The following is a 15,369-nucleotide window of genomic DNA, read 5'->3' on the forward strand; positions in this document are numbered from 1 at the left end:
CAGGCAGGATGGGCCACAGCTGTGCATTTCCCTCCCCAGTAGCACTAAGCTCAGCTCTGCTCTACTCCCATGAACTCACATGCACGAGTCTGTCTCGTGTTGTTGATGCTGTTGCTTTTATAGCCTGACTGCACTGCAGCAGAATCACTCAGTAATAAAATCTACTGCGTCACAGAGGGTTTATTTGCATCCTTCAAGCAAGCAGCCACTGAACAAACATACACACTGGGCCTATAGTGGGAAATAGCTGAGGACTGAAAAATATTGGGAGTGTAATTAGGCTAATACTCAGTCTCCTAAAGCTGTATGTAGGCCTATAACCACAGAACAAGAATGAGATTCTAATTCTATGGCTATAACAAACTTCTTAAAGGGGGGCTGAACTTCCTGATTTAGCCTCGGTATCAATTCTCCTCATTAGGAAATGCGACAGAATGAGATTTGCATTTTGGAGGGGTGCTTTGATGTGGATGTCTTTTGTGTATGTGTTCAAACATGGGAAGCGTTCTGCCAAAACAATACACAGTTACAGTCACTCACCCTTCCAGATAACTTTCCTCAGCGTACACATCACTGACAAACTGAAATGGTCCACCCACACAGACAGTGTGGTGAAGAAGGCGCAACAGCGCCTCTACAACCTCAGGCGGCTGAAGAAATTTGGCTTGTCACCTAAAACCCTCAAACTTTTACAGATGCACAATTGAGAGCATCCTGTCGGGCTGTATCACCGCCTGGTACATGGCAACTGTATCACCGCCTGGTACATGGCAACTGTATCACCGCCCACAACCGCAGGCTACATTATACAGGCTACATGTGCTAAGGAATTATGCCATTGGTGCTGTGCAAATCAAAAGTCCAGGATGATTTGTTGCAATTGTGTAGGGCTATATTTTTGCAGTTAAGAAAAAGGCAATAAAATAACTGGGAGTAAGCCCCAAACGGCACCCTATTCTCTATGTAGTGCACTACTTTTGACCATGGAGCAATAGAAACCAGAGAGCTCTCACTCTCCTTAGCACCATATCCATGTCCCCTCCCCAGTCCCTACACCAATCATTGATCCCTCTATTGACAGAGCCACTCTCGTGACAGACAGGTGTCATCTAGGCTCTCTAGTGCCACGAAAGAACAGGTGAGGTGTAGGACCCACACAACTACCCCCACTAACTGCAGTTCTGAGGGGAGGGGGAGTGAGGCTCTAAGATACTCCACACCAAGGATGTATCCCAAATGGCACCTATACCCTATATAGTGCACTACTTTTACCCAGGTCCCAGAGAGCGAGAGAGGGTGGTGCGGTTTGCACAACGCATCACCGGGGGAAAACTACCTGCCCTCCAGGACACCTACAGCACCCAATGTCACAGGAAGGCCAAAAAGATCATCAAGGACAACAACCACCCGAGCCACTGCCTGTTCACCCCGCTACCATCCAGAAGGCGAGGTCAGTACAGGTGCATCAAAGCAGGGACTGAGAGACTAAAAAACAGCTTCTATCTCAAGGCCATCAGACTGTTAAACAGCCATCACTAGCACAGAGAGGCTGCTGCCCACATACAGACTTGAAATCATTGGCCACTTTAATAAATGGAACACTTGCCACTTTTATAATGCCACTTTAATTTTTTTTTACATATCTTGCATTACTCATCTCATATTTATATAATGTATTCTATACTATCTATTGCATCTTAGCCTATGCGCTCGGACATTGCCCATCCATATATTTATATATTCTTATTCCATTCCTTTACATAGATGTGTGTATTAGGTATTGTGGAATTGTTAGATAATACTTGTTAGATATTGCTGCACTGTCGGAACGAGAAGCACAAGCATTTCGCTACACTCGCAATAACGTCTGCTAATCATGTGTATGTGACCAATAAATTTGATTTGAACTTTAAACACTAACTAGGTCTTGTATCTGGAAGTAGCTTAAAGTTTTTTCTCCAATCATCAGGTGTGCACCTTGTGGCAAAATGGGTTTGACTTTAGATAGCTGATCTGTTGGGCTAGTTAGGGACTGTCGATAAATTACACAATGTAAATGGGACAATATTTTCATGTTGCACACCTTTTAGTTGTCTCATTATATGCTTTCAATATTTGTAGATTAATTTCTACAATTAAAAGTTGCTTTGAGGTTTTAAAGTCATTGACATTTAAAAATATATTGTCCCATGTACATTGTGTAACCAACTAGCCTCATAGGGATATTGAATGTCAAACCAAATTTGCTGTTTATATTAAGAACCACATTCCTGTAAAGATTAGAGAGGATCTCATGTCAAATACTGTTGAAGCAATATGGCTACAGGTTAATCTGCCCCACCTAAAGCCCATTCTGGTGGGAAGCTACTACAGACCACCACGTGCTAACAGTCAGTATCTGGGTAACATGAGTGAAATTCTTGATAATCTATGTGATATCAACAGAGGTATATTTTCTGGGTGATTTAAATATTGACTGGCTTTCATCAAGCTGCCCACTCAAGAAAAAGCTTAAATCTGTAACCTGTGCCTGCAACTTGGATCAAGGTTATCAGTCAAACTACCAGGGTAGTTACAAACAACACAGGAATGAAATCATCAACATGTATTGATCACATCTTTACTAATGCTGCAGAAATGTTCTTTAAAGCAGTATCCAGATCCATCGGATGTAGTGATCACAATATATTAGCCATATCTACGAAAACCAAAGTTCCAAAGGCTGGGCCTAATATAATGTACAGTGGGGCAAAACAATTATTTAGTCAGCCACCAATTGTGCAAGTTCTCCCACTTAAAAAGATGAGACCTGTAATTTTCATCATAGGTACACTTCAACTATGAGACAAAATGAGAAAAAAATCCAGAAAAGGTATTTGCAAATTATAGTGGAAAATAAGTATTTGGTCAATAACAAAAGTTTATCTCAATACTTTGTTATATACCCCTTGTTGGCAATGACAGAGGTCAAATGTTTTCTGTAAGTCTTCACAAGGTTTTCACACACTGTTGCTGGTATTTTGGCCCATTCCTCCATGCAGATCTCTTCTAGAGCAGGGATGTTTTGGGGCTGTTGCTGGGCAACACGGACTTTCAACTCCCTCCAAAGATTTTCTATGGGGTTGAGATCTGGAGACTGGCTAGGCCACTCCAGGACCTTGAAATGCTTCTTACGAAGCCACTCCTTCGTTGCCCGGGCGGTGTGTTTGGGATCATTGTCATGCTGAAAGACCCTGCCACGTTTCATCTTCAATGCCCTTGCTGATGGAAGGAGGTTTTCACTCAAAATCTCACAATACATGGCCCCATTCATTCTTTCCTTTACACGGATAAGTCGTCCTGGTCCCTTTGCAGAAAAACAGCCCCAAAGCATGATGTTTCCACCCCCATGCTTCACAGTAGGTATGGTGTTCTTTGGATGCAACTCAGCATTCTTTGTCCTCCAAACACGACGAGTTGAGTTTACCAAAAAGTTATATTTTGGTTTCATCTGACATTCTCCCAATCTTCTTCTGGATCATCCAAATGCTCTCTAGCAAACTTCAGACGGGCCTGGACATGTACTGGCTTAAGCAGGGGGACACGTCTGGCACTGCAGGATTTGAGTCCCTGGCGGCATAGTGTGTTACTGATGGTAGGCTTTGTTACTTTGGTCCCAGCTCTCTGCAGGTCATTCACTAGGTCCCCCCGTGTGGTTCTGGGATTTTTGCTCACCGTTCTTGTGATTATTTTGACCCCACGGGGTGAGATCTTGTGTGGAGCCCCAGATCGAGGGAGATTATCAGTGGTCTTGTATGTCTTCCATTTCCTAATAATTGTTCCCACAGTTGATTTCTTCAAACCAAGCTGCTTACCTATTGCAGATCCAGTCTTCCCAGCCTGGTGCAGGTCTACAATTTTGTTTCCGGTGTCCATTGACAGCTCTTTGGTCTTGGCCATAGTGGAGTTTGGAGTGTGACTGTTTGAGGTTGTGGACAGGTGTCTTTTATACTGATAACAAGTTCAAACAGGTGCCATTAATACAGGCAACGAGTGGAGGACAGAGGAGCCTCTTAAAGAAGAAGTTACAGGTCTGTGAGAGCCATAAATCTTGCTTGTTTGTAGGTGACCAAATACTTATTTTCCACCATAATTTGCAAATAAATTCATTTAAAAATCCTACAATGTGATTTTCTGGATTTTTTCTCTCATTTTGTATGTCATAGTTGAAGTGTACCTATGATGAAAATTACAGACCTCTCATCTTCTTAAGTGGGAGAACTTGCACAATTGGTGGCTGACTAAATACTTTTTCGCCCCACTGAATAAGAGGTCATAGGAATCACCACAAAAGTTATTGTATGTTATTGATGTAAAGAATATCTTTTGGTCTGTGGTGTGTAATGAGGAGCAAACAGACACTGCACTTGACACATTTATGAAATTGCTTAAACCAGTTGCTAATAAGCATGCACCCATTAAGAAAATTACAAAAAAAACTGTTAAATCCCCATGGATTGATGAGGAATTGAAAAAATTATGGTTTTAGAAGGATGAGGCAAAAGGAATGGCCAATAAGTCTGGCTGCACAATCGATTGGCAAACTTATTGCAAATTGAGAAATCATGTGACTAAACTGAATAAAAAGAAGAAGAAGAAACATCACTATGAAACCAAGATAAATTAAATAAAGAATGATAAAAAAAAGCTTTGGAGCACCTTAATAAATGAAATTCTGGGAAAAAAAGGAAAACTCAGCTCCATCATTCATTAAAACAGATGGCTCATTAAATCACAAAACCAACTGATATTGCCAACCACTAATGATTTTTTTAATTGGCAAGATTAGCAAATTTAGGCATAACATGCCAGCAACAAATGAAGACACTACACATCCAAGCATAACTGACCAAATTATGAAAGACAAGCATTGTAATTTTAAATTCCGTGAAGTTAGTGTGGAAGAGGTGAAAAAAATATTGTTGTCTTGATAACAATGACAAGCCACCGGGGTTTGACAACTTGGATGAAAAATGACTCAGGATAACAGCGGACGATATTGCCACTCCTATTTGCCACATCTTCAATTTAAGCCTATTAGAAAAGCGTGTGCCCTCATGCTTGGAGGGAAGCAAAAGTCATTCCGCTACCTAAGAATGTTAAAGCTCCCTTTATTGGCTAAAATAGCCGACCAATTCAGCCTTTTACCAACCCATAGTAAACCTTTGGGAAAAAATGTGTTTGACAAGATACAAATGCTATTTTACAGTAAAACAAATTGACAAACTTTCAGCATGCTTATAGAAAATGACATTCAACAAGCACAGCACTTACACAAACGACTGATGATTGGATGAGAAATGATGATATTGATCATAAAAAGATTTTGAGGGCTGTTTTGTTAAGACTTCAGTGCAGCTTTTGACATTATCGATCATAGTCTGCTGCTGGCAAAACTTGTGTTATGGCTTTACACCCCCTGCTATATTGTGGATAAAGAGTTACCTGTCTTTTTTAAATGTATTTATTTTTATTTTATTTTTGCATTTTCCAATTAAGAACATTCAAAACAAAAGTGAAAAGATATTAGACAACGATAGGACAAAGTGACAGTAACAGACGAGCGTAACAAAAATAAATTATAATTATATAAACAAACATACAATAATTAAAAAATAACGAGACATTGGATCACCTGCCGTAGGCTACATATTATACATTACGTGTGAAACATTATGTGAGGATTATATAGAGATTCAATCAATGAGATGTGGGGGGAGATTCTCCATATAGTCAATAAAAGGTTGCCAAATTCTGTAAAAATGTCTTTAACTTATTCCTCAAGCAGTAAGTGATTTTCTCCAAAGGGATACAACTATTAACTTCCGAAAGCCACATTGCAACTGGCAGGGAGGAATCCAATTTCCATTTCGAGGCAATACATTTCTTGGCAATCGCTAGCAATATTTCTGTTAGCTTTATAGTATGGCTTTGCCTAAGATTGGTGTTAGTAAAGTTACCCAGTAGACAGACCTCCGGGTCTAAAGGGAATGCAACCCCGTGAATTGAGGATATGGTATCGCATACCCCCTGCCAGAAACCGTGTAGTTTTGAACACTGCCAAGTGGAATGGAGGAATGTTCCTTCATCTGAGCCACATCTAAAACATAGGGAGGAGATATCTGGGTTGAACTTGTGCAGTCTAGATGGGGTGATATAGAGCTGATGGAGGAAATTAAACTGGATCAGTCTGTATCTGGAGTTCAATGTGGATGTAACCCCATCCCTGCATAGGTCACTCCATAGATCCTCATCAAGATCAATACCCAGATCTTTCTCCCATCTAAGTCGGGGTTTATCTAGCCCAGGCAGTGTTAGTCCTGACATAAGAGCATTGTAAACACGGGAAATGGTCTTGAACAGTGGTTGGTCTGCGTGGCAGAGTTGTTCAATAGGTGACATCTTAGGTAGGTTCCATTGTCCCTTGAGAGTCACCCTAATACAGTTTCGTAGTTGTAGGTAGCTAAAGAAGTCCCTGTTAGGCAAGTGGTATTTCTGTTTCAGCTGATCAAAAGACATAAGAACTCCCTCCCCGTAACAATGTTCCAGAAGAGTGATCCCCTTATCAGACCATGGTCTAAAGTTACTATTCTGGAAAAACATAGGGATCAATCTATTGTTCCATAAAGGGGTTTTAGGGGGAAAGGAATCCCCCTCGTCCGAACAGCTCATGCAGTTTGCACCATGCCAGGACAGAATGTATGATTAAAGGGTTGTCTGTGATGGTTTTTATAGATTTTCTGTCCCATTTGTAAAACAAATCTGCCCCAGTGTCATCATTTACCTCAAGCTTTTCAATGTTCAACCATGAGGGAGAGGGACCATTGTCAAACCTCTGAGCCAGAAACCTAGACTGTGCAGCCCAGTAGTACATTCTAAAATTGGGGAGGTTTAAGCCCCCTTGACTGTAATCAAGGGTCAGTTTATCCAGGCCAACCTTAGGGGTTTTGCCGTGCCAGATAAACCGTCTGGTCAGCTTGTCGAGAGAGGAAAAAAATGCTGCGGGAACAGGGATAGGGAGAGATTGAAACAGATATAGAAACCTGGGCAGGACATTCATTTGAATTACATTGATTCTACCCAGTAGAGTGAGAGGTAAGTCCATCCATTTACAAAGCTCAACCTCCACCTTTTGCAACAAACTGGCCAGATTGAGTTTATAGAGGTTGTTCAGATTACCATCCACCATTATGCCCAAATATGTGAAGCCCATAGGCGACCATCTGAAAGGAAACTTGTGCTTGATGGTATGATGGTCAAAGACAGACAACGGTAAGATTTCGCTTTTATCAAAATTGACCTTATATCCAGAGAAAGAACTATAACACTGTAGTAGGATCTGCAAGTGAGAGAGGGAGTGTTCTGGGTTTGTTAGAAATAAGATAAGGTCGTCCGCAAAGAGTGATAATTTATGGGTATGGGGGCCCACCTCAAAGCCATGTATGTCAGGGCACGTTCTAATAGCCTCAGCCAACGGTTCGATGGCGAGGGCAAAGAGGTGGGGGCTAATTGGGCAACCTTGTCTGTTCCCCCTATAAAGAGGGAAAGAGGAGGAAGTAATCCCATTGGTAGCAATCCTAGCTTTAGGAGATTTGTAGAGTGATTTTATCAAATTTACAAACACGGTACCTAAACCAAACTTTTCCAAGACGCGAAAGAGGTATGGCCATTCAACCCTATCAAAGGCCTTTTCAGCGTCGAGGGAGACTGCGACACTAGGTATTTTGTTTTTGTTAGCAAGGTGAATTATATCAAAGAACCTTCTGAGATTATTGGAGGACAATCTATTAATTATGAAGCCAGTCTGATCCGGGTTGACCAACAGGGGAAGACATGACTCCAGTCTCTTAGATAGCATCTTGGTGACCAGTTTACAATCTGTGTTAAGGAGAGAGATTGGTCTATAGGAGGCGCACTTTAGCGGGTTTTTCCCTTTCTTGTGGGTTACAGTAATCACTGCTTGAGAGAAGGACTCTGGAAAGCAGTTGTCTTCTCTGGCTTTTTTAAGTACCTCCATAAGGTAGGGGACCAACAGCTCCCTAAATTCTTTATAGAACTCTGGAGGGAAGCCATCCTCCCCAGGAGATTTATTAGAAGGTAAGGATTTAATGGCCTCCAACAATTCAGGAACTGAGAAGTGTTCACTCAGGCGCTCGCTGTCTTCCCCTGACAGGCATGGGAGGTTGAGAGAGGAGAGAAAGGAGTCTATCTCTGATAGCTCATCGCTTGATTGGGAAGTGTAGAGGTCTTCATAGTATTTCTTAAACGTATTATTAATTTCAGTAGGGTGGAAAGATATCTCTTTAGTAAGAGTTTCTATGGCATTAATTGTCCTCTTACTTTCCTCTGCTTTCAGTTGCCATGCCAATACTTTGTGAGCTTTCTCTCCAAGCTCATAATAACGCTGTTTTGATTTAGTGATGGCCCTCTCAGCTTGATATGTGTTCAGAATATTATTTTAAAGTTTTTTATTTACCAAAAGCCTGTATAGATCTTTAGTCGGGCCTCTTTGGTAGGTTTTCTCTAGCTCTGAGATTTCAGATTCAAGGGCACTCAGTTCCGCACCGTGTTTTTTCTTCAGCCCTTTAGTATAGGAAATAATCTGTCCCCTCAGTTAGGCCTTCAATGTGTCCCAAAGAATGAAGCTGTCAGGAGCAGAGGGTTTGTTTGTCAAAGTAAAAATATTGATCTGCTCTTTGATGAATGCACAAAATGCAGGTTGCTTTAGAAGTGTAGAATTTAGTCTCCATATGCTCCATTTACCTTGGTAGGAATGGAGATTGATAATACCAGAGGAGAATGGTCACTAAGCAATCTGGGGAGATACTCGACATCTAACACTCTATGAAACAGTTGTGTCGAAAGTAAAAAGTTATCTATGCGTGTGTGTCTTGTGTGGGTGTGAATAAAAAGAGTAGTCCCTATCCTGTGGGTGCAACGGTCTCCAGATGTCTAGTAAATTGAGATCTTTCATGAATGACATGGTGAGCTTGCCGGCTTTGGTAAGAAGTGAGGGTTTATCAGAAGACCTATCAAGAACTGTATCTAAGCAAAAATTAAAATCTCCTCCAACCAGTAGCCATCCTGGTGGTGCTTGAGCAACCTGAAGGAAGACATTCTGAATAAACATATGGTCATCGAAGTTAGGAGCATAAATATTCAATAGGGTCCAAGACTCTGAAAACATATGCCCCTGCACCAAAACAAACCTGCCAGAGGGATCAGAGATGGTGTTGTTGACGCAGAAGGGGATGTGTCTACTTATCAAAATTGCAGTTCCTCTTGCTTTGGAGTTAAAAGAGGATGCAAAAACTTGTCCTACCCATTCCCTCTTCAATTTCTTGTGTTCACTGGCTGTAAGATGTGTTTCTTGTAAAAACACAATGTCAGCCTTTAATTTCTTAAGGTATGTATAGACTCTTTTCCTTTTAATCGGGCTGATAAGACCTTTTACGTTGAATGTGACATATTTTAGTGGATTAAGCATAGGTTGGGTTTCAAATATGTAACTGAATAGAAATCTATCATATGCAGATAATTAGGAAATGTTTCAACTTTGGTTTGAGCACAAAAGTGACCTGTGTGTCTCTTTAGGAAGGAAACAATAAACATAGAAAAAAGGAAGAAAAAAATAATAAAATTCCCACCCACCCCGACTGTCAGACTAAAACAACAATCCCAACAATCAAACATGAATACACTTGTAGAGATACGTTGCTGCTCGCTTTCCATCTTGCTCTTACTAGCTAAACCTTGGCGTAAACTAAAACCTGCGAGCTCTCTAAATTGAAAACAAACGTTGTGAATAGATATTTATGGCTGAATATTTACTGCCCACGGTAAGGGATGCTTGAGTCTCTTTTCGAAAGATTAACATAAATGAGGGGGAAAGCAGTGGGCCTAAACCCGCTTCGCCCAGTAGATATGGACTAAACCAAAATATACTCTCCTGTAAATGTAATAGAACTCACCCCGGGAAGATACGGTTAGTTGAAAATGTACAAATCAATTAAAGTGACCGGGAGATACCAGCAGTTCAATCCGGATAAGAGAAAACAAACAAACTGCATTTTATCCCCCAGAGAGACCGTCCTGGCTCAGACGTTGCTCAGTTCTTTGAGAAAAGTGTGCACTTCTCCCGGTGTGTTGAAGAGATGGCTTCGGCCTTTGTACTGAACTTTCATCCGTGCAGGGTGGATGAGGTAGCCGGTGATGTTCTTCTCCTTCAGTGCTTTGGCGGCAGGTCTGAACTGCTTGCGGCGTCTGGCGAGATCCGCGCTCATATCTGGGAAAGGCTGACCCTCTTTCCATCGATGGTGATGTCCCCTTTGGCTCTTGCGAGTTGCAGTATCTTCTCTCTGTCTTGGAAACGGAGGAACCTGATCAGGACGGCTCGTGGGGGCTCATCTGGCCGGGGTTTCGGCGCTGATGTTCTGTGGGCGCGTTCGATTTCCAGCGGCTTGGTGAAGTTGATTATGCCTAGGACCTCCGGGATCCATTGAGTGAAGAAACGGACCGGGTCACGGCCCTCGCTGTCCTCTTTCAATCCCACCACACGGATATTACTACGTCTACTCTGGTTCTCCATCTGATCTACCTTGTTTTTGAGGTAGGCATTGTCCTTTTGCAGTTGTGTCAAGACCTGGTCATGTCTAGCGATGGTATCTTCAACTGTGCTAATGCGCAAGTCTGCCTCAGTCGTTCTCAAAAGGAGATCATTCATGGAGGATTTCAGGTCGTCAATGGAAGAATGGAGTTCAGCCGATTTCTTATCGATTTTCAGAGAAAGACCTCTGTTACCATCCTGAATTTCCCGGAGGAGAGTAGCCAGCATGTCGGCAGGCTCGCAAGAGGCTGGAACTGTCGTCTGAGTTATGAGGGCTAATGCTAATCTTGCTAGCTGTTGCGTTATCGTTATCTTGGGAATCAACAACGTTTTGGTCGTCCTTCTTGCCTCTCGGTCGGAGGTCCATGGCTCTTTGGGAAGGTAAGTACTTGACAATTTATCAGCCGATGTTAGAATATTGTTTCAACGTTGTTATTTAGGTAAAAATAGAATAACTTTGAAGAGCTCGGTTTGTCAACGTCTGCTCAGCTCCGCATCACGTGCTCCAAGAGTTACCTGTCTAACAGAACACAGATGGTGTTCTTTAATGGAAGCCTCTCTAACATAATCCAGATAGAATCAGGAATTCCCCAAGGCAGTTGTCTAGGCCCTTTACATTTTTCAATCTTTACTAATGAATTGCCACTGGCTTTGAGGAAAACCAGAATGCCTATGAATGCGGATGACTCAACACTATACATGTCAGCTACTACAGCGACTGAAATGACTGCAACACTTAACAAAGAGTTGCAGTTAGTTTCAGAGTGGGTGGCAAGGAATAAGTTAGTCCTAAATATTTCTAAAACTAAAAGCATTGTATTTGGGACAAATCATTCACTAAACCCTAAACCTCAACTAAATCTTGTAAATAATGTGGAAATTGAGCAAGTTGAGGTGACTAAACTGCTTGGAGTTACGCTGGATTATAAACTGTCATGGTCAAAACATATTAATACAATAGTAACTAAGATGGGGAGAAGTATGTCTATGATAAGAACCTGCTCTACATGTGACAGCACTGTCAACAAGGCAGGTCCTACAGGCCCTAGATTTGTCACACCTGGACTACTGTCCAGTCGTGTGGTCAGGTGACACAAAAAAATTACTTATGGAAATTGCAATTGGTTCAGAACAGGGCAGCACGGCTGGCCCTTGGATGTACACATAGAGCTAATATTAATAATATGCATGTCAATCTCTCCTGGCTCAAAGTGGAGGAGAGATCGACTTCATCACTGCATGTATTTATGAGAGGTATTGACATGTTGAATGCACCGAGCTGTCTGTTTGAACAACTGGCGCAAAGCTCAGACACCCATGCATACCCCACAAGACATGCCACAAGAGGTCTCTTCACAGTCCCCAAGTCCAGAACAGACAATGGAAGGCGCACAGTACTAAATAGAGCCATGACTACTATTCCACATCAAGTAACTCATACAAGCAGTAAAATTTGATTCTAAAAAACAGATAAAAAATAAAAAACACCTTTTGGAACAGCGGGGACTGTGAAGCAACACAAACATAGGCATAGACACATGCATACACACATGATAGCATACGCACTACACACACATACACATGGGTTTTATACTGTATATATGTGGTGGTGGTGGTGGAGTAGGGGCCTGAGGGCACATGGTCTGTGAATGTATTATAATGTTTTTAAAATTGAATAAACTGCCTTCATTTTGCTGGACCCCAGGAAGAGGAGGATCCATAATAAATACAAATACAATAAAAATTGACCATGGACATTAAGATCGGGTACTGAGCAGCTGTGCTCCGAATTGATGATTACTTGGGTTCTGCCAACTGTGAGCATGTGGCCAGGATTGAAATAAACGGAAAAGTGTTACGGTACCCTTCATTCTGTGACATACAATTACTTTCTAATTATCTCACAAATCTCAGTTTTGGACATGACTTTATGACCAAAATGATCCTATTACACTTTGTAGTCAATTTTGGCACTAGAATAACTGTTTCTGACTCATATCGATGCCACATAGGACGTTTTCGAAAAGAGAAGTTGCTTTTATGGTTCAGTTGTACAGTTGTACAATATTGTTCACTCCCTCTCTTTCAGAGAGGTTGGGTTCAATGCGGAAGACACATTGCAGTTGTACAACTGACTACAACACAACAAGCTAGGCAGGACAGCAGACCAAAGGTAAATCACATCACATGATGAGTGCTAACTAAGGAGCCGGGCCTGTTGGCCTCAGTGATATTACAAACAGAAGGAGGCTTTGACAAGATGGAGGGCCTCAGGGCAACACTACCAAACAGAGCACAGCAGAGCAACACTATCACAGTCATCCACTGCACCACAGCTAGGCTATATAACTAGCTTAAACTATCATTTCCAGCCTTCCTGCTGATTCTACATTCGAACATGAGCAGTAGCCTTTTAAGGCCGAAGCCAAACACGATGACAAAGATATGTAGTCTATTTTTCCACTGAGGTAATGGTGAATCATCAGAGATTATTTTTACTTCATTTATTTAGCTATCAATTTACCAGGTCAGTTGGCTGAGAACACAGTCTTGCAGGGGCAAAGAGAGGGGTTGAACGTTCCACTCAACATTTTGTTAAAAATATCAGTAGCAGTGTAATAACAAATGTGGGAGAGATGGACAGATAAGAAAGAAAAGAAGCAAAAGTGACTGTGTGCATCCCAAATTGCACCCTATGGGCCCTGGTCAAAAGTAGTGCACTATAAAGGGAATAGAGTGCCATTTGGTACGTAGCCTATGTACCTTCTTGGTAGTTGTGTGCCCCGTCAGGCAGGGCTAGGAAAGGCAGGTACTTCCACTCCTCGGGCAGGTTGCTGCTGTCATGGCCCTCCTCAGGGATGAGTGGAGGGTAGGAGTATTCCACCTGAGGAGAGAGAGAGAAAACAATGCAAAAATAATGATACAATACTCAGTATCCATCCTACTAACCCACAAAACTCCAACGCTAGCTATCTTAGGCAAGGACTAGATTGACTTAGCATAGCCCAGGGAGTAAAATGACTAAACTTAAAGCAAGTAGGGCAAATGCACACAATTCAAAAATATGGCTCTTAATTTGTTAGGGAAAATAATAGCTCATACACTGTGTACAGTAAGGACAACATGCATAACAACAGTAGCCCAGATGAAGAGAGCTATTCACACTCATCATCATGTGACTATGAGTCACAGCAGCCTCTAGATATTGTGCGGAACATGTTCAAGGTCCTGTTTGTTATCAGCTGTTCATCAACTTGTTCAACAAGACGCCTGTAGCTTTGTGGTGGAAATAGAATAAAACTTTATTGCCCATCCAGAATGGAAATGTTTCTTTGGCATCACCTTCCATTAAAAATGATCACATACATTCTCACATCAGACACATTTAAACCAGTCAGTCCATCATGTTACATCCACTACCAACATAGAGGACATTAACACATTCACTCACAACTGACCGCTGTCCCAACTGCACTGGGTAGATCGGTACATATACTGATACAACTTACTTTGCATTTAATCATCCAACAGCACAATGAATGACGGAATGTTTGAACATGTTTTTCTTGGCGATGGGCATTCTGAACCGCCGGCCAGTGGGAAGCCTCTCCAACTGAGGGTGAAGAGGGGGGAGGGGTCGCCAACAATGGCCAGTTCCTTCTTTTTGGTTGCCTTGTTGAACAGACTGCTCAAATGTGCCGGTGGTCGACTAAATTACTTTGTTGGCTGTGTTTACTATTTTGGTCAGGCCAAATAACCACAACCTTGGCAAATAGTACAATAATATGTAATGTGCAATTATTATGCAATTGCTCATTTATACTGGCTACATTTGCTAAGGAATTATGCCATTGTTGCTGTGCAAATCAAAAGTCCAGGATGATGTTGCAATTGTGTAGGGCTATATTTTTGCAGTTAAGAAAAAGGCAATAAAATAACTGGGTGTAAGCCCCAAACGGCACCCTATTCTCTATGTAGTGCACTACTTTTGACCACGGAGCAATAGAAACCAGAGAGCTCTCACTCTCCTTAGCACCATATCCATGTCCCCTCCCCAGTCCCTACACCAATCATTGATCCCTCTATTGACAGAGCCACTCACGTGACAGACAGGTGTCATCTAGGCTCTCTAGTGCCACGAAAGAACAGATGAGGTGTAGGACCCACACAACTACCCCCACAGAGAGGTCTCTCTCTCTCCCTAACTGCAGTTCTGAGGGGAGGGGGAGTGAGGCTCTAAGATACCCCACACCAAGGATGCATCCCAAATGGCACCTATACTGTATATAGTGCACTACTTTTACCCAGGTCCCATAGAGAGAGAGAGATGATTTTGTTCCTTCTCACTTTTGTTTATTTAACTTTCTTTGGCAATGTAAACATATGTTCTCATGCCAATAAAGCCTCTTTGAAATGAATTGATAGACAGAGAGAAAGAGCAAGAGAGAGACAAAGTCAGCGAGGCCCCCTGCCAGAAAGACAAGAACCTAATCTAGTGATACCCAGTCTAACCCAGTAGGTCTCCTATCAGGTAACAGACAATACCACTCCACCTCCATGTCTGTGTCCCAAATTCCACCACATTCCCTATATAGTGCACTACATTTGACAAGGCACCCTTAGGACTCTGGTCAAAAGTAATGCACTATAAAAGGGAACAGAGTGTCATTTGAGATGCAGCCTACCCCTCGAGTGAACACCTAGGCGATCACCTGACAAAGAAA

At 42.0% G+C, this 15,369-nt stretch overlaps 1 protein-coding gene across 1 annotated transcript in view; it reads right to left on the reverse strand.

Annotated features, from left to right (window-relative positions):
- Positions 1-15,369, reverse strand: part of LOC115130277 (AVL9 homolog (S. cerevisiase)) — a 36,407-nt gene that overhangs the window by 18,204 nt on the left and 2,834 nt on the right. The window contains exon 2 of the mRNA XM_029661246.2: positions 13,409-13,529. Coding sequence (XP_029517106.1) covers positions 13,409-13,529 — 121 coding nt within the window. The remainder of the gene's footprint in view (positions 1-13,408; positions 13,530-15,369) is intronic.

This window comes from Oncorhynchus nerka, linkage group LG6 (assembly GCF_034236695.1).
Source record: "Oncorhynchus nerka isolate Pitt River linkage group LG6, Oner_Uvic_2.0, whole genome shotgun sequence".
Taxonomy (NCBI): Eukaryota; Metazoa; Chordata; class Actinopteri; order Salmoniformes; family Salmonidae; genus Oncorhynchus; species Oncorhynchus nerka.